The 20,118-nt window shown below is 43.0% G+C and overlaps 1 protein-coding gene and 1 long non-coding RNA gene across 4 annotated transcripts in view; one reads left to right on the top strand and one right to left on the bottom strand.

The window, feature by feature from the left end:
* Nucleotides 1–13,633, bottom strand: part of Baz1a (bromodomain adjacent to zinc finger domain 1A) — a 78,140-nt gene extending 64,507 nt beyond the window's left edge. For 2 of the 3 annotated variants that reach the window (XM_040743079.1, XM_040743080.1), the window contains exons 1-3: nucleotides 13,513–13,633; nucleotides 12,976–13,118; nucleotides 1,380–1,658 (exon numbers count right to left, since the gene is read on the bottom strand). In XM_040743079.1, the coding sequence (XP_040599013.1) occupies nucleotides 1,380–1,658; nucleotides 12,976–13,088 (392 nt within the window). In that variant the 5' untranslated portion in view covers nucleotides 13,089–13,118; nucleotides 13,513–13,633. The remainder of the gene's footprint in view (nucleotides 1–1,379; nucleotides 1,659–12,975; nucleotides 13,119–13,512) is intronic. The other variant, XM_040743081.1, reaches the window with a different exon arrangement.
* A 2,107-nt stretch (nucleotides 13,634–15,740) lies between these two features.
* Nucleotides 15,741–18,580, top strand: LOC121139375. Its single transcript, XR_005876334.1, has 2 exons — nucleotides 15,741–17,125; nucleotides 18,468–18,580. It is a non-coding gene; the product is annotated as an uncharacterized LOC121139375 (long non-coding RNA).
* The last annotated feature ends 1,538 nt before the right edge of the window (nucleotides 18,581–20,118 follow it).

Genomic DNA, 20,118 nt, shown 5'->3' with positions numbered 1-20,118 from the left:
ATTTTTATATGTAAGCTATATTTCTAAAAGTTCATGTTTCAAAATAATTTATAAGTTATAGGGCATAATTGCCCTACTACAAATGAGTAGCCATAAGGAAAAAAAAGACAAGTCGGTCCCTAAATATGGTTCCATTATTCCTATGGTGATATAGATCCAAGCACAATCTACTTTCTTTTTTTTTTTTTTTTTTTTTTTTTTTTTGGGTTTTACGAGACAGGGTTTCTCTGTATTGTTTTGGAGGCTGTTGGTCCAACCCGGCCTTGAACTCATAGCGATCTGCCTGCCTCTGCCTCCCGAGTGCTGGGATGAAAGGCATGCGCCACCAACGCCCGGCCACAATCTACTTTCTTGAGGTATCACCTTAAGTATGAATCATTAAATTATAGACTCCAAAAATCCTATTTATAACATGATCTTTTTTCTTTCTTTATTTTTTTGAGGCAATCTTGGTCTGTAGTTTAGGCTGACCTGGAACTCATAACTATACCCTAGGGGGACCTCAAATTCACAGCAATCCTAACCTCAATTTTTCCATTTCCAAACACTAGGATTATAGGCATGAGCCCTTACATACCTCATGTATGTATGTGTATATCTGCACATATAGGTACTCATGTGCATGCAAAGGACTTCAGTTGCTGTTCCTCAGAGATGGTATCCACTTTGTTTATTTGAGACAGGGTCTCACTGGCCTGGTACTTGTCCAGTAGGCTGTACTGGTTGGCCAACAAGCCAGCAATGTGCTTGTTACCCACGGCCCTTGCTTGCTGGGATTTTAAGCCCATGCCACCATGGGTTCTAAGGGATGGAACTCAGCCCCTCATGCTTGTAAGGCAAGTCCTTTACTACCAAGCTATCACTCTGTGTAAGAGCCCTGGCTGCCCTGGAACTCTCTTTGTAGAATAGGCTGGTCTTGAACAGAGATCCACCTGACTTGGCCTCTGTTCTATCTTAAACTGGACTTGAATTTGTTATGCAGCAAAGAATGACCTTGAACTTTTTTTTTCAAAGATTCATTTATTATGTATATAGTATTCTGCTAAGTAGGTGGTTGCTGGGAATTGAACTCAAGGCCTCTGGAAGTACAGCCAATGAATGGTCTTATCCTCTAAGCCATCTCTCCAGTCCCAGACTTCTAATCCTCCTGCCTTTACCTTATAGGATACAATACTGCTGAGATTATAGGCATGCACCCCCCCACAGTTTATGGAATGTTGGGGACCAAACCAAGGGTTTTGTGAATGCTAAGTTCTCAATAAAAGTATGTGAAAACATGTTGTTTTTTTAACCCAGAACAACCTTAGCTTTTCAAATACTGATATTTTGACTTTTGAGCAATTTATGCGTATTAAGAGGAAAAATTAAAAGTACTTTACCTTGTACCATTGTTCCTAATGACCTCCACAGTTTCTTCAACAAAATATCGGTCCTTGACATAGGCAAAGATATCATCACAAATCTCGTGTAAGCGTGAACGATGGGTAAGGTTGGTCAAGTATAAGACTGGAATAATGAGTGGCTCTGGGAAACTCTGAAGATTCTGTCTTGCTTTTTTTTCTGATTCAAGTGCTTCCTGATAGGTCAGTCCCGGTCTGCCCGTCACAGCACAACTCCACACAAGGCTGTTGCATAGAATGGTTCGTTCAAAAAAGTCACTGATCAAGAAACAAAAACAAAATCCCATTACCTATAATTTCATAAACTTTACATTAAAAATCAACACCTTTATAACCTCTCCCCTATGCCACGTCATCAACTTACTTATTAATACAAGGCTAAGAGAAGGTCTTTAAGTCTACAGTACAGCTTGAATGTGCTAATCAGATGAGCGGAACAAGTTGTACCAGTGCTAAAATTTGGAACCAAACTGAAAGCAAATTCAGCTTTTCATTTTCCTTTTAATTTTTAAGCTTTTCTTTAAAAAAAAGAGCAACACTAACACCTATTAACCATGATGTTTTAATAGACCTTAATAGTAGAAGTACTAATAAGTCTAGGCACCTAATAATAAGAGAATTATGAGATGAAAAGCCAGTCAATAAGCAACGCAATAATTCTTTTTTTAAAGGATTTATTTATTTATTATGTATATAACATTCTGCCTCCGTATCTGTCTGCATACCAGAAGAGGGCACCAGATCTCATTATAGATGGCTATGAGCCATCTCTCCAGCCCAAGAATTCTTAATAAAACAGGGGCAAACAACCTTACTTCAAGGTTGAGCCTTCCTTTATTTTCTCTTTACTTTTGCAGAAAAATAAAACAGAAAAAGGAAAGAAGCGACAACACAGAAAAAGGAAGGGGAGAATTTACAAAGCAGAGAGTTTTGGAACGTTAGGCAAAAGCCGGGCAATAAACCGAGCCTGGCAGCTCATTCATGAGTAATCCCAGTACTCAGGAGGCTCAAGCAGGAGATTCCCAACAATTTAAAGGCCTCCAAGTGAGTTCCAGTTCACTCTAAATTGCAGTTTAAAACTGTCTCAAAGAGTGAAGCAACGTGGCTGAGCAGTGGTGATGCATGCTTCTAATCCCAACACCCGGGTTGCCGGGAGTGCTGATATATGCCTGTAAAAGTAACACCTGGGAGGATCAAGGCTAGCCTATGCTACCTGAGGTCCTATATAGATAGAAAAAAAGAAACAGACCAGGGTAAAGGCTAGGGACAGGAATAAAATGACGATTCTATACGCAGTGCCTTTTTGAACCGCAGTAGACTTTTTTTTTTCTAGACAGGGTTTCTCTTTGTAGCTCTGGCTATCCTGAACTAGCTTGTGTAGACCAGGCTGGTCTCGAACTCACAGAAATCCACCTGCCTCTGCCTTCCAAGTGATGGAAGTAATGCCACCAATGCCTGGCACTGCAGTAATTTCCTAATAAGAATCTTTATTTTCTAAAGTCTACCTAGTTTCAGGGCAAGAAATCTATAAAACAAAAAAACTTCAAAGAGATTTGGTAGAAAAAAACTCACTGAATACACAAAAGCCCACACACATATATTAAAACCACAAAAATGTGTCTTTGTAGACATGCTATAAACAGATGTTCCTATGGAGAAAGGAAGAGACTGGGAAGAGAAGGAAAACTTTTGGTGTGGATGATTCTAAGATATTTTCCACATTGTTTGAATTTTTATTTAAGCATGTACTTATGCATCATTTTGCAAGGAGGCTTTTCTGAATATAAAATATTAGAAATAAGCAAAAAGTTAATAACAGACACCCAACTGGAGGCTCCGGTAAACTTTTGTCTTCTGTAGAGTAAAATATACTCTGGTCTACTTTTCAATAACTATGCAAATAGTATGAGCAAGTCATTTTTTTAACTTTCACCTGCCTGAATTCTCCCATCATTCCTAAAGTACTTACAGTGCTGCATGTTTGCCTCTTGGCTAGTATAGCTATCTTATAGATTATCCCTATAAACACTCACATATTCAAAGATCATTTGGGGCATGTCTACTAGGATTGTTTCATTTGCACATGTATCAAGATAGCAACAAAAATTTAAAATAAAACAAAGAAAAGAAACCATGAAAACTAGAGAAACCAATCACAGTACAATGAAGCGAGACTGTAATAATTAGATGGTTCCTTTTGAGTCCTAGAGAAACCAATCACAGTACAATGAAGCGAGACTGTAATAATAAGATGGTTCCTTTTGAGTCCTAGAGAAACCAATCACAGTACAATGAAACGAGACTGTAATAATTAGATGGTTCCTTTTGAGTCCTAGCACCATGTCAGCAGCTCACAATCGTCACAACTGTCTGTAACTCCAGCTCCCAGGAATCGGAGGCCTCTGGCCTCCTCAAGTATCTGTGCTTACCTGCATATACCCACACACATACACATAATTAAAATCTTAAAGCCAGGAACGGTGGTGCATGCCTTTATACCCAGCAATCAGTCAGCTTGATCTACATAGCAAGTTCCAGGACAGCCCAGGCTACACAGAGAAACCCTATTTCAAAACACCAAAAGTAAAAAAAAAAAAGTAAACTCTTTAAAAAAGAAAGAAGACACATATGCTATGTCAGATGACCCTGATTCTTTGTGAAGAGTCTTTTTTAAAGTATGTTTTGGTGCAGTAAGAAGTGGTTATTTTTAAAAGAGAAAAAGAAATATACTAACAGGAGACATCAGGGGAAGTCAAAACAAGTTGTATTAAAGGTTAGATTTTAAAGAAAGCATAAAGCTAAAAATATCAGTAGGGGTGGTAGAACCTGTTTCTAATAAGCAAGAAAGTTTGTGTAGTAATAATTTATTAAACTAAGAGGCAAGGATATAGATAAAAAGTTTTTTAAGCATAGAGAATAAAATGGAAATAACATTAAAATCATTTGCGTTTGTATATTAAATCTTTTGTATTAGACCTATTACCCACATCAAACCATTTCAACTGTGGAATGGTCCACAGGCCAGGAAACAGCTTTTGTGTCAGACAGCATAGCTGTAGCCCTATCAGCCAAGTGCCTAGGGTATTCAGGGGCCACAAGGCATGTGAAATTACTACAGAGTGACAGTCAGGTACTTAAGTATAAGTCAGGTTTCCATAGACACTAAACTTAACACTGTTGAAAACTTTCAAAGTGAGCAATGGTACAAGTTCCATAAGCAGCCATTAAGCATATTGCTGGGCAGTGGTGGCGTACCTTTAATCCCAGCACTTGGAGGAAGAGGCAGTCAGATCTCTCTGAGTTCAAGACCAGCCTGCTCTACAGAGCGAGTTCCAGGACAGCCAAAGCTACACAGAAAAACCCTGTCTCGAAAAAACTAAAACAGATAGATAGATAGATAGATAGATAGATAGATAGATAGATAAAAGAAAAATAGGGTGCATGCCAGTGAGTCAGCTCAGCAAGTTGTCATCAAGCCTGACAGCCTGAGTTTGAACCCCAGAACCTACATGGTACAGAGAGAATCAACTCACAAGCTGCCCTGTGACTGATACACTCACTCAACAATAAACAGAAATGTAAAACACAAATTGAGACAAACAGGATGGGAACCCAGTGATGCAAGAGCTACCCATGAGGTCCCCCTTATCTCCTGCAAAAACCTTCATGTTCTTATGTTTCTTTTGGTCTCTAGACAGTTTTTGTTACATTGATAGCCTTGTATACAAAGATCCAGCCCTCAGGAGTTAGGAGGCTAGGTTTACTCCACCATTGTGTCTATGTGATTGACCACAAACGAGGGAAAGTTCAGCACCCCAACGGCACATAGCCATCTACCACGCCTTCATTTCTGCCCAATTTGCCATTCTGCTCACCCTTGGCCCTGCATTATCCATATTAAAATATGAAGCGTTAATGCCAAATTCAAGGAGATAGGTTACACTATCTCTTCAACATCTACATTACAAGTGCATTTTACTACTGTGAGCAAAAAGAAAATTCAAATTAAGTATTACTTAATATGAATAACTTAAACTAACCCAAATTATATCTGTATTCTTCAACAATTCTCTTTAGGATAGGGATATATGACTGACTAGAAGCTAAGGTCAGCCTTCTCTTGGGTTTAATTTTACTGTCACACAATCACATCCTCACTTCCAGGCATTTTCTTGCTCTCTCGCTTCATTGGTATAGAGTGTGGAAGACACTGACCAACAGTCTAAAATAACCCTTATCTGGTCCTTCTCACAAAAACATACGATGGCCTTTCCTCTTTATCACTGTTTCCTAAGGAAAAATTCTGAGCTACAAGGTAAAAATCGTTTCTAAAGATATATTCTAAAGTCTACCAATTCTGGTGAATAAGCTAAGAAACGAAGTGCAACAGGCTGTTAATTTGTTAGGGACTAGGAAAATTAGATGTCTAGTGGATTTAAGAGTTAAGGAACCACATACAATTCATATGAACACAAAGTGCACTTTACTTAAGAGCCGAAACTCTACTAGGACAATTCCATAGCAAAGATCTAAAGCACTGCCTTACCCATACAAAAATAACTAGCCATATGCTAAAAAATAGAATTCCTAACCTAGAATAGCCCATGAGATGCAAAGGATGAAAAGTATGGCTAATAAATTTTAAAAGGTGGCCATTACTGGAAGACAGCATATAGTTTTCTATAATTTTCTTCCCTGAGAGGGTCAAAAGAGCAGTGGGCATGGCAGAATTAACATGTCTTATAAAGATACCAACAAGATGAAAAATTGTATTTTTATACTCATTTATAAACAGCCAGGATTTTTTTTTTGTTGTTGTTTTTTTCGAGACAGGGTTTCCCTGTGGCTTTGGAGGCTGTCCTGGAACTCGCTCGGTAGACCAGGCTGGTCTCGAACTCTCAGTGATCCGCCTGCCTCTGCCTCCCGAGTGCTGGGATTAAAGGCGTGCGCCACCAACGCCCGGCCAGGAATTTTTTAACTAATAAAAACACAGGATCTAATTTTAAAAAAAACACTCTAATGAAATTTATTTTACATTTTACTTAAGGCTGCCTTTGACAGAGACAACATGAAGGACAGATCCCTACAATCTGCAGGTGGTATAAAAGCTGAGAAACAGGAATGAGTTCAAAATCAGAGGATAAAATCTTCAAGAGAAACTGGCAAAGGTGAAACATGCACTGGTGCTTGTGTCAGAGCCCTTACTTTACAATAAGAGGTGAGAATGAGACCAGCTTCAGCCTGGCAGTGATGGCGCACACCTTTAGCCCAGCACTCGGGAAGCAGAGGCAGGCGGATCTCTATGAGTTCAGGGCCAGACTGGTCTACAGAGTGACTTCCTGGACAGCCAGGGCTGTTACACAGAGAGACCCTATCTCAAAAAACCAAAAAGATCAATTTTAAGTGAACTCAACTCATACTTCAGTGTTGGTTTTTCACAGTTTCCCTTGCTCTAAGTGGGTTCTTCACAGCATCTTCTACCTAGAATCTCTTTTGGCTCCACTTCATGCCCCGGGAGCTTCATCTCATCCCTTAGGATTCAGTTTAGATCTTTAGAATGTATATGCTTGAGGGCTCCCCCAACTCCCAGCAAACAGTTATCAGCTTCCTCTTGGATGTTTCCACTCTGCTGGCTTCATAAGATGTCTGTGACTTAGACATTTCTCACTAGGGAGACAAATGACCTCAGCATCTTCAATGGATGGTCCACATTCATTTTTATGTGCATTTAGACAGAAAAGTGCAGTAAGAGAGAGGAAGAGAGAAAATGTCTGAACCCTAGCATATCACTTTTCTTTGGGTAAAGTTACACAATCTCTCTGAACTTGGTTCCTCTTCTATAAAATGGGGGTATATTTCATAAACAAATGCCCCTAGGATATGTGCACTAAAAACATGCATCCTTTTTTTTAGTGTCCAAAGATCTTATGTGCAAAGAAGATCCTAAATTAGTGGTTCTCAACCTTCCCAAGGCTTCAACTCTTTCACACAATTACTCATGTTGCGATGACCCCCAATCAGGAAGTATTTTTGTTGCTACTTCATAATTGTAATCTTGCTGCTGAATGCAGTGTAAATGTCTGTGTTTTCTGATGGTCTTAGGCAACACCTGTGAAAAGGCTGTTGGAACTTCAACGGAGTCGCATCATGACCCACAGCTTGAGAACAGCTGTTCTAAGACAATCACCAGCAAAGAGAAAGTTCAGTTTTGGGAAGAGGGGTAGGAATTAACTAGCTTAAATTATCTTCCTGGCAACTCCTTGAGGGCAAGCAAAGGAACAACAGAAAGTTTTAAAAGAAACAGAGCTTAAATCACTATAGATAGGAAATAAAGTATATTCACAGGTTCTTTAAGATGAATTTTTTAAATTTTTTTGTGTGTGTTTGTGTGTTGTGTTGTGTTCAGAGTATAAGCATACAAGTACCACATTAAGTATGTGCAGATGTCAGTTCTTTCCTTCTATTGTGGGTTCCAGGGATCAAATTAAGCTCAGGTCCTTTGGTTTGCATTGCAAGTGCTGAGCATCTCACTGGCCCAATTTTCACTGTATTTTGATTTGTAACATCAGATTATAATGATAAACCCTGAAACCCAACTTGTTGGCAAACAAAGCTAACAGTATTCAGATTCCTTTGACATATGATTTTATTTATTTTTTTAATATGTGTGTGGATATTTTGCTTGCACACATCTATGCACTGTATATGTGCCTGGTGCCCACGGAGGTCAGAAGACAGCCTTAGATTCTCTAGATCTAAAGCTACAGACAGTTGTAAGCTGCCATGAGTGCCAGGAATTGAACCTAGGTCTTCTGGAAGAACAATCAAATGTTCTTAACTGCTAATACTAGCCCCAACACTGACTGCTTATTCTCTTAGACATACAGTCTAAGTTTATCATCCCTTGACATAATAGAGATGATACTGAGACCTCAGCACTCCTCTCCATCCCCTTTCTCTCCCCACCCTCTCTCCCTCCCCCTCATATACATACATTCTGGAGAGCCTCAGAATACCCTTTTATGGTGAGGAAAGCCATTCCTTCAGAGTCCTACACATGTGTCAGAGCTCATTCCTTACTCTACTCAAGACCAGTTTTGCCTCCAACTGGACATGGTTAAGTGGATGAGCCCAGAGGAGGACTAGCAGAACGAACTGAGAACCCACACAACAGTGAGACAAACGAGATGGATTGCTCCAGGGTAGACGACTACACTGCAACTGCTGATACACATATTTTGAATGAAGAAAGCTATGTTAGGATAAAAGCACAGCCTGCTAAGCAACAGAAACAAAGCCAGGAGTAGTAGCCCACACCTTTAATCCCAGCACCCTGGGAGGCAGAGGCAGGCAGATCTCAGTGAGTTTGAGGCCAGCCTGGTCTGTCTACAAAGAGAGTTCCAGGACAGCCAAAGCCAGTCTCAGAAAAGCAAAGGGGGCATTTAGGACTCTGGGCTCTACCCTAGGAAAAAGGGAATCAGGGACATATGGTCAACTTATTTCTTAAAAAGAGCTAAATACACCTAATTTGAAGGCACTAGCTTGAAGATTATCCACATCCCCTTGAAAAGTGCATGCTCACCAAATACCTTTTGACTACAACTAGATTTCATATATCCTGTCCTCAGTGTGGGAACTAGCTGGTATGAAAAGCATTTTACCCCCGCAGTAAATTGATGGCACCAGGTGTATGCCTGTAATCTCAGCACTCAAGTGCAGCAAGAGGATCTCAAGTTCCTGGCCAACTTGAGCTACACAGCAAAACCTTGTCACTAACAAACAAACAGAATTCTGATTTATCCACGTACTACCAAGAGCTTAATCACTGAGGGCGTAGCAAAGGTCAGTGCTGAGCTGACAATACAGTGGTGCCATCCACAAAAACCTAGGAAGCTAGCTCGAAGAGCTTGATTCCAGTTTCTTTGTGCACATCTCTACACCTTTGACAATCGGAAGAATTCTTCTATAAACATCCATGACAGTAAACAGCAAGAAGTATGAATTAAAATTCTAGTGCCATCAATTGCTGAAAACGTGACTACAGTCTCAATCCTGGAGTTTAATCGATATCCTGACACCTTTCCTCACTTACGAAAGGGCTGAATTAACAAGAAAGAATTGATGAACAACAAAAGGAAAATAAATTATAAGCTAGTCAAATCTTTCTCACTGGAAAGCCAGATTGAAACAAGCCTACTAGTCGGAGCTGGAAAAGATTTTTGTTTTTTGTTTTTGAGACAGGGTTTCCTAGTGTATCCCTGGCTGTCCTGGCACAAGCTCTGGAGACCAGGCTGGCCTCAAACTCAGAGATCCGCCTGCCTCTGTCTCCCAGAGTGGTAGAAAACATTCTTAAACTTCACATAGATTCAAAAGAGGTAAAATTTAAATTCCAAACAACCCCTCCCCCCAAAAATTAAGTCATTGGATAATACAAGTCATTAGGAAATTATATTTAAGATATATAATTTCTACTATTGAGAGCCAACTGCCTCACTATTTTTAACAATTCACAACCAAAAATAAAAATTGTAGCTCAATCAAAATTGCAGAATAAATCTCTACCCTGACTTGAAACTCAATTATGCACTTTAACAATGTATATTTGCCTGCAGTTCATGTGCTGTTTGTGATAGGTTTTCAGAAAGCAGGTCAAACAAGAGTTAGCAATTAGTTCAGAAACATGTAGTTCAAACCATTTCAACAGAGGAATCAGTACTGTCCAGTCCCCGACAATCCATCCTGGTCATGGCCTCTGTCTTAGCGAATGTGGGGTCTTGGAGCAGACAAAAGGAAGCTGCTTAGAAAGGGAAGAGGAAGTAGACTCCAACAACCCAGAGATGGAACACTAGCTAGCAACCAAAAGGTTTCTCACAAACTACTAACAAGTAAATCAGAGGTTTGTCGGGGAGCAAGGCTGGAAATTGTTAAAAAAAAAAAAACTTAAGTACAGCAAAAATGTACGTTCAAGAAATAAAAAGAAAACTGAATTGGGTGAGCATAGATGAATATTCAAATAAATAGAAGCTTTTTTCAAATATAAAAGTAATCTTCATATTTACACAAACCAATTTAAGATGTGAGTTCAAACAAGTTTACTTCAATTTCTCCAGATCATACACTACCTATCCTAAATGCATTTTACCATTTACGGGTACAGGAAGATAATTAAAAAAAATATTTTTGGCTTTTCATATAACAACCCTGGCTGTCCTGGAACTTGATCTGTACACCAAGCTGATCTCAAACTCTCACCTGCCTGATTCTGGAGTGCTAGGGTTAAAGTCCACCATACTGGCCAGATAATTCAAAATTTAACATCTAAATGGCAGTCTTCTATTTCACAGCCAATTCAAAAATCATAAGGGTTAAAACATCTAGGGAGATGATGCCATTTTGTTCAGGGCAAATGATCAAATATCTCTTCTACCAAATTAATGACTCTCTTAAACTGTAACTCCCAAAGCCTCAACACTTCACTACTGGGAAGAAAACAGGTTGTTTTGTTTGTTTGTTTGCTTTAAGCCATCTTTAGATGTTTTAATATCCTAAGACCACAAAGCATGGGAATTCCCCACTTTTTGTGTTGGGTTGCCAAAAACTTTTATTCCAGCATGCCAGATTTCTCCATGATTAGAATAATTCAAACCAGGAACAAAAGTACACCAAGAGTGTTTAATTTACAGGGGTTTTATAAAAGTCAGATTTACCTTGCCCTCTCCTTTGAAGGCAGCCTCTTTTGTTGTTTGGGTCCCAGGCGCTGTTTGTTTTTTAAGCCAGGGTCTTACTTTGTAACCCAGACCAGCCCAGAACTCACTCTGCCGCCCAAGCTAGCCTTGAACTTGAAAACCTCCTGCTCAGTCTCCTGTGAGAAGAGCGAGCCCTTTCCAAAGATTGTTTATATCAGAGGAGAGAAGAGTTTGGGATGTAAAATTATTAACTCTTTTCCAGGTACTCTTAACTTCAAAAATAATCAGAATCGTTAACTAAAGACTTCAGCTTATACTTGAGAAGAAAATATGAAGACATCATCCTTGTACAGTTACCCAACTCAAATCCACTTAAGAAGTTACAAGAGTGCACTCAAAGTAATAAAACAAGTCTGAACAGGAGCCCAGGGAGATGTGCGCTCCGAGCTCCTTAAAGGAAGGGACTGCTTGCTAAAAGTACTATCTAGTCCTCTATACATAACACGTTTACCTGCAACCCCTAGGGAGCTAAGGGAGCCAGTGTGACTTGGAACTGACTTTTCTGATCGCCCTACTCCCTTCTCAGGCAGTGGCGGAGTCTGACTAAAGTAAGGACCTCCCTGGACTAAGCCTTTCCCCCAGCCCCCCACTCTGAAATCCTCCTACACACAACGTCGTATTTGGTTGCTATTAACACACGGTTTCTAAGCCACAAAGAGCGTCTGCGTGGAGGATAAAGGAGGAGAAAAGGGGGGGGGGGGGAGGTTCAGGCTGTTCCTGTGACTGATCAATTCAGGTTCTTACTCAAGAGTCCCTGTTTGAACACTGAGCGCTGAAACATGCTTCTTCACTGCTCCGTGTCACCGAGCAAGTGGAGCCCTTGGCCCTAACCAAGCAATGACCTGAAAATTTGGGAGCTGAAGCTACATCTTCAGCAGCAGCAGCAGCTTCTGGTTCTTATCAAAACAAAAGCAGTGGCACATGTCAGGCGAGGACCTCATGAGGGGGGGGGGGAGTAAAGAGGCGACAGACTGAAGCTGGAGTTGAACTTGTCCCAACTCCCACAGCCCCCGCGCTCTCGTCCACACGAAAGGACAAACGGGGCGCCCGGGACCCAAATGTCTCCCGCTCCTTTCCCCCACGCTCGGCCGGACTTCTTCCTCGCCGGTCTCCCCGGGGGCGGAGACGACAAGTTCCCCGGGGACGGGAGTCACCAAGAAGAGGCGGTGACAGAGCGCGCCGCTCGTGTCGCACACTCCCAGGCCTAGGCGGCGCGGGGCGCGAGGCCGCCGCTCGCTCCGGACACCCGTGCCCCCAGCGCCACCCCAACACCCCCCTCCCCGACGCCGACCCCGGCCCCCGGGCTCGCTCAGAAGCCCCCACGCCGCCGCTCCGCGCGGGGCGAGCCTCCGCTCCTGCCCCGGGTCCCCCACCTTAGCCCCGGCACCCACCCCCACCCCGCAAACGTCAGGAGCCACGCGCGACCGCGAGGAGCCAGTCCCCGGCCGGCCGTTTCCTGCCCTCGGGGTCAGGGATTCCCTCGCCCGGCAGCGGGACGGCGGCGGCGGCGCGCGGCTGACCCGGCGGGGGATCCCGGAACCGGCGGGCGAGCGCGTGCGGCCGAGCGCGGCGGGGAGGAGCGAGGCGGGGAGTTTCCGCCCGCCCGCCCGCCTGCCCGCCTGCTCGCCGGGCGAACGCGGCGGCGGCGACCCGGAGCAGTCCCCGGCCTCCGCGGGCCCCGCCGCCCCACGCGGTCACGGCGCGCGGGGGAGGGGCGGCCCGGCCACCCGTCCCGAGCCCCGGGGGAGAGGAAAAGAGCAGACATAGACAAAAGGGCGCGGGGGCGGCCGTCCCCGCTGCCCCGGCGCCCTCGCCGCGGCCGGCCTTACTCGTAGTGGCGGAAGATCTCGTTGGTGACTTTACAGTAGAAAACTTCCTCGTCCGGCCGCAGGTCCCCCGGCGGCTTCTGCCTCACGAACGGCTTTCTGTGGAGCAGCGGCATCTCCCGGCTGCGCGCGTCCGCCCCGCGTCCCTAGCAAATTGGAGGGAAAGGAAAGCCGGTAAGGTGGGGAGCGCCGGAGCGACCGAGCGCCTTTTGTGTGAACTGACGCGCCCGGTCCTCCCCGCCGCCGCCGCCGCCGCCACCGCCACCGGGGTGCCGAGCGTTGTCAGTCGGGCGGCCGCGGCCCCGGCGCGCCCCGCGGGCGCCTCACAATGGGGCGGGCGCCCCGCGGCGGGCGGTGCGACGGCCCCCTCCCCCAGCGCCGCTCCCGGCCGCCGCCGCCGCCGCCGCCGCAGCACCGGGACTCGCAATGTGCTCGACGTCCCGCCGACCCGGCGCATCTCCGGGCTGGGCGGCCACGGATCCCGGGCGCCGCCGCGCTTTGTTCCCGGTGCCCCGGGACCCCGGCCCGCGAGCCCCTCACCTGCGAGCGCTGGCCCGCCGCCGCACCTTCCCACGAGGAGCGCCGCGAGGGCCACCCGCCCCGCCCCGGAGTCTCTCCCGGCCGCCGCCGCCTGCACTGCAACTGCCCGGCTCGGCGCAGGGGATCCCGTCCCGCCGGCACTTCCCCGCCTCTCCGCGCTCCTGGGAAGTTTCTGAGCTACTTTCGGCTCTGAAGGAGGAAGAGCAGTGGGGAGGAGCTTTTCGCTTCTCGCTTCTACCTTTTTATTGGCTACTGGATGACTTTTACAGCCTGTCACTGATACAGGAAGAGACGGCGAAGAGCCTGGGAGAGCTACATTATTAATTAATGGAGCAACCCCTCGTGAAGAATCAGAAGCATCCTCCATGTTTGAGATTATCAGCCAGAAGATCTAGGGAGAGCGCCAGCGTTCCCTAAACACATGGCTGACAAAAATAAAGCCTTCATCTTTTCCCGTGTGCCACCGGCGCTCAGCTATTCAAGGGGATTCCAATTCCGATTTAAATTGCATTTTGAAGAAGGGGAGAATTAAGAAACGAAATTGCTAAAACTCTTAAAAAAGTATGTTTGCCTGCGTAAACATCCATTTTGAAGAAAATAGCGTCCTGACACCAGTCCGTCTTAATACTTAACAACAATTCAAAGCTTTAGATAGCTCAGGAAAAGATAAAAGTTTGAAATGCCATCGCACTTACAGGATCCCCCACATTTTTAAAAACTAAACGCACACTTTAAAAAGTAATATCTACATCTCTATGAGTAATTTAAGATCAATGTTTAGTTCGATTAGAATCTTAACGATGTTGGATTTGCTACTGGAATGTCTCTTAAAACGATTTTCCCATATCAATAATTTTCACTTATGCAAACAATTTTAATGTTTATGAGAGTTGGAGCTTTTGAATTGAAAAGAATATTCTAAATTAGAAATTATTCAAAATGTTCACTAGCTTTGGGTTTTTTGTTTGGTTTTTGGTTTTTTGTTTGTTTTTTGGTTTTTCAAGACATGGTTTCTCTGTATAGCTTTGGAGCCTCTCCTGGCCCTCGCTCTGTAGACCAGGCTGCCCTGATCTATCTGCCTTTGCCTCCACGGGTAAAAATAATAGAGCCTGAAGCCGGGCGTTGGTGGCACACGCCTTTAATCCCAGCACTCGGGAGGCAGAGGCAGGTGGATCTCTGTGAGTTCGAGACCAGCCTGGTCTACAAAGTGAGTTCCAGGACAGCTTCCAAGACAATACAGAGAAACCTGTCTTGAAAAACCAAAAAAAAAAAAAAGAGCCTGAAACGGTTGCTTGAAAGAGGGGCAAGAAGAAAACTGAATTTACAGGTCACTCCCCCCCACCCCCACCCCTGTGAGAGAGAGAGAGACAGAGAGAGAGAGACAGAGAGAGGAGAGAAGGAGGGATTCTGGTTGAACCCAGGGCTTTAAGTATGCTAGGCCCCCAGCCTGAGGTCTGTATTATATACACAGTATAAATCACAATTCAAAAGCCGAAGTAACTGGTAAACTAGAAACAGGCCAAATTCTCTGAATACTTCTATTTCACAATTCATTATTTGCTACATTTTAAAACTTGTTAAAGTTATCAAAAAGAATAAGGTTAGACCTGCAAATGGTTCAGTGGGTTGACACTTGTCACCAAGACTGACTACCTCCACCCATTTCCAAAACACCCGCAGTAGAGAGAACCCACTCCTATAAGCCGTCCTTTGCCTTCTATTTTTGAGCTATGTACCCCCCCAGTAAATAAGTGTGATTTTTAAAATTTCTTAAAAATTTGAAGAGCAAGTATTTGTTTTATTTTTATTAGATATACAAATATTTACTACTTAAATTCATTTATTATGCTATCAGAATTGATACTTTATTCTTTCACCAAAATACTATCAAAATCATTTTTCCTGCTATCATACTCAAATGATGAGTATGCTACATGGTGTAGCTACTCGATGATGTGCTATCTTCCATGATAATGCGCTAAGCCTCTGAAACTGTAAACAAGGCCCCAATTCAATGCTTTCTTTCATAGGAGTTACTTTGGTCATGGTGTTTTTTGTTGTTGTTGTTTTCCGCAGCAATAGCACAGTGACTAAGACAGTTTTAACTTTTTGCAGTACTTTTTTCGTTGTTTCTTGTTTTGTTTGGTAGGTTTTTGGGTTTTTGTTTTTTTAGTTTTGTTTTTTGTTTTTTTTTTTTGGTTTTTCGAGACAGGGTTTTTCTGTGTAGCCCTGGATGTCCTGGAACTCCCATCTGTAAACCAGGCAGGCTGAAAACTCAGAGATCCTCCTGCCTCTGCCTCCGGAGTGCTGGGATTAAAGGCGTGCGCCACCACCGCCTGGCAGTACTGGGTTTTGAACCAAGGCCTCACCTGTGGTGGCAAGTGTGCTACCACGGAATGTGTTTACGGTCACCAAACTGATGCCATACCAAACTGTCTCATTACATAACAGCTCTCTTTGCCCCCTCTTTTTTGTTGTTTGTTTTGTTTTATTAGGCAGGGTTTTGCTGTATGGTCCAAACCGGCCTGGTACTAGCTATTGCAAACTTTAAATCCTCCTGCCTCCGTTTCCTGAGTACTAGCATTTCAAGAGTGTGTCACTATGCCCAGCTCAATGTTTCTCTTAAAATTATTCTAACTTACTTAATTACTATGACTTATTTATGTATTTTGATATCATGACTACTTCCTTACTTTTTAACTTACTAATTCCTGACTTGTGAAATTAAGAAACTCAATACTATATTCAGGAAGCAAAATATACTGCCATGAAATGGGACTTTGTGTTTTTTTATGGAGATACTGTAAAATAAGCTATGAATGCTAAAATAACAGAAAAAAATTAAAATCATTTCCATTTTAAATATAGTTAAATTATACATTTATTAAGTTCCTTTTATGTACCAAGACAAATTACTAGCTTATGTAAAAGGCAAGTGCATTCCAGGCCTGTAAAAATAGCTCAGTGGTTAAGAGCCCTGGCTGCTCTTCCAGAGGACCCACGTTCAATTCCCAGCACCCACATGGCAGCTCACAGCTGTCTGTAACTTGAAGATCTGACACCCTCGCACAGACATGCATTCAGGCAAAATCCCAATGCACATGAAATAAGTCTTAAAAAAAAAAGTCAGGTGTATTCCGGCCTCCAAAAAGTACAGTCTTGGGATGGAGAGATCAAAGCACAACCTAAACAAGAAATTGTGTGAGTCCTAATAGTCACAAGTAATGCAATCCAAAAAGAGGAGCAGAAAAAAATTAAGATGCAGAAGGAAGCCGGGCGTTAGTGGCGCAAGCCTTTAAAACCAGCACTCGGGAGGCAGAGACAGGCGGATCACTGTGAGTTCAAGACCAGCCTGGTCTACCCAGTGAGTTCCAGGACAGGCTCCAAAACAATACAGAGAAACCCTGTCTCGAAAAAAAAAAAAAATGCAGAAGGAAGACCCAGGATCTAGCTGGTCCTCTGTGAATCAAGGATCTGTGGGACTTGATGTGAGTGACAACAGAACTTGGAGTCTCCACTTTATCCAGGAAACAGCCCCTCTCACCCCCATCTCCATTAGCCACCCATCGGGGTGAAGACACCATTGTCAGATATCAATATGCTGGTGATACAGGTATGTATTAGTCTAACATTCTCAGGGTGTAGTTTGAGAAAACTTCAATTTTGAGAAGCTATGCTGCTTTGGACAAGTTATGGCAAAATAAGATTGTCAAAAATACAAGTTTTAAAAGCTGGAGCTAGGACGAGTGTCATGTGATTAAAAGTGGTTTTGTGAGAGACTTCTCAATTACCTTAAAAGAAACCATTGGAACCTTTTCAGTTTTTCATTTTGTGCCTAAGGAAATGCAGCTTAGGAACTAGAATCCAGTCCCTGGACAGTCTTTTTAGACCACATATTTTCAATGACATTAGATAACTTTATCTAATTTTCTTGTGTGCTCTACTTTGTCTTGTTTTTCGAGACAGGGTTTCTCTGTGTATCTCTGGCTGTCCTGGAACTTGCTCCATAGACCAGGCTGGTCTCGAATTCAATGATCCTCCTGCCTCTGCCTCCTGAGTGCTGGGATTGAAGTCATGCAAAACCACTGCCCGGCTCTAGTTCTTTTAAAATACTGTTACAAATCTTCCTAACTTCAAAAATTACTAAACTACAAAAACTACTTCCTAAACTACAAAAATTCATAGAGCTGTCTTGCTGATTATCAGAAATAATAATTTATTTGGAGATTTACTGAGGATTTCAATCCCCCAGAGATGGGGGTATATGGATCAATTATCAAGGAAGGCAACGTGAAATAATAATCTTAAACAGCTAGCCTTGACCCTCTCTTCACATTCCATCGACGTACCTAACAAATATAAGTACCGGGGTTGGGGATTTAGCTCAGTGGTAGAGCGCTTGCTAAGCACAAGGCCCTGGGTTCGGTCCTCAGCTCTGGAAAAAAAAAAGACAAATCTAAGTACCCTGTGCCCTTTCCCTTAGCAAGGTTATCTGGGTGTGTATAGGGTGTGAGCACCCTAAACTCTTCTGAGAAGCACGCTTCCTCATAAACATGAAACACAATCACCTCTGTAACTGATTTCCTCTTCATCTCTGGCATCCCTCAATGCTTCCCCATCCTCGCTCTAATGCCTTTCTGACAAGTTCATAGCCTGTGACCCATAGAACATTTCTGTGCTCCTCATTGTTCTTTTCTTCACATCTGAAGCCCTTGGTCTGATGTGAGAACAGAGGCTCCAGACCTCCAGTGTCCGTTAGAACCACCCAGGAGGTATCTGAGAAGCACTGATGCATACTGTTACCCAGTTCCTTCTGATTAGAATTACGAAGTGTGGGGTACGAATTACGAAGTTGAAGAATTGTCTATGGCCGTCATCATTAACACAGTAATGCTTAAATGAATCGTGTCATTTTCATCTCAAACTTAGTACAGTTTGTCTTTTTGATTTTACAGATGAAGCCACGAGGTACAGACGGGCTATACAAGTAGGACACCAGCGTCTGAATCTGGAAGGATAAAAGCCATGATTCTGTTTTTAACTCAAAAGACACATTCCCTACCCCTACTGTGTGTGTGTGTGTGTGTGTGTGTGTTTTGTTGTTGTTGTTGTTGTTGTTTTTTTTTTTTTTTTTTGGTTTTTCGAAACAGGGTTTCTCTGTGGCCTTGGAGGCTGTCCTGGAACTCACTTTGTAGACTAGGCTGGCCTCGAACTCACAGAGATCTGCCTGCCTCTGCCTCCCAAGTGCTGGAATTAAAGGCATGTGCCACCAAAGCCCGGCTCCCTACTGTGTTCTTAAGACTTGTTATTCACCCTGCTGGTGGTGGCGCATGCCTTTGATCCCAGCACTGGAGAGGCAGGTGGACCTCTGTGAGTTCAAGGCCAGCCTGGTCTAAAGAGTGAGTTCCAGGATAGCCAGGACTGTTACACAGAGAAATCCTGTCTCAAACAATCAAACAACAACAACAACAACAAAAAACTCCACAAAATCACAGAATTCACAATACATGATTCCATAAAGTAAAAAAAAAAAAAAATTCTGCATGACAACAGCTACCACAAAAGTCAAAATCGAGAAAAGAAATATTTTCGACTTGTGAACAAAGAAGTTATTTCTCTAATTGATGAAGAATTTTTATCATCTCAATTGCCCAAGAGAAACAGAACAGAAATACAACTGACTTTTTAAACACTCCCAATCTCATTCATAATAGAAATGCAGGTTAGGACTACACTGAGACAGCAGTTTTCATCTTCTATATTAGCAAAGCTCACCATGGTGTTGATAGGTCTGTGGAGAAACAAGCTTCTACAGAGGGACGATAGGCCAAAAAGTCTACATAATATTACAAACATGCTAGAAATTCTGTGTGTAGGAAGATATCCCACAGGCATCTCAATATGAATTTTTACTTTGCCAATGTTAGGAATAGCATATTAAAACCAACGGAAATGTCAACAACTGCATAGATTGTGCTATAGCTGTACAATGGCTGGTATTCAAAGAACAAAGGGTACATAACATGTATGTGGAGGGGCTTAGTATCCTTAATATTTGCTTGATAATAAAATACATCTAAGGGCTAGAGAGATGGCAACTGCTGCTCTTGTAGAGGACACAGGTTCAGTTTTCATTACCCATATCGTGGCCTACGACTATCCTTGACTATAGTTCCTGGAGATCTGATGCCTTCTTCCAACCGCCATGGACACTCACATGATATACACACGCCGGCAAAACACTCATACACACAAGTAAATCTGGGATCAGGCAGTGGTGATACATGTAGAAAGATGTATATGTAGATGGAGAAAGATGGATATGTAGGAAAGTGGAAAATGAAGACAGGTAATGAAAATATTTCACTTTACAATAGGAAATGAAAAGTAAGTAAGTTTAGAACTATAAATAAAAAGCAAAAATTTCTGTGTTATGTGTATTGCACAGAGCCTTACATAGTACCTCTCTGTAACAAGAGTTTGATAGTTACTTGTTGGTTAGGTCAGTGGTGGGATAAGTAGATGTACAAAATAGAAATTTAATTAGAAAAGCCAGATAGTAGTGGCACATGCCTTTAATTGCAACACTCGGGAGGGAGGCAGGTG

The sequence above is a fragment of the Mesocricetus auratus genome, unplaced genomic scaffold, assembly GCF_017639785.1.
Source record: "Mesocricetus auratus isolate SY011 unplaced genomic scaffold, BCM_Maur_2.0 Super-Scaffold_15014, whole genome shotgun sequence".
Taxonomy (NCBI): Eukaryota; Metazoa; Chordata; class Mammalia; order Rodentia; family Cricetidae; genus Mesocricetus; species Mesocricetus auratus.
This window is presented reverse-complemented; position numbering and strand designations above follow the sequence as displayed.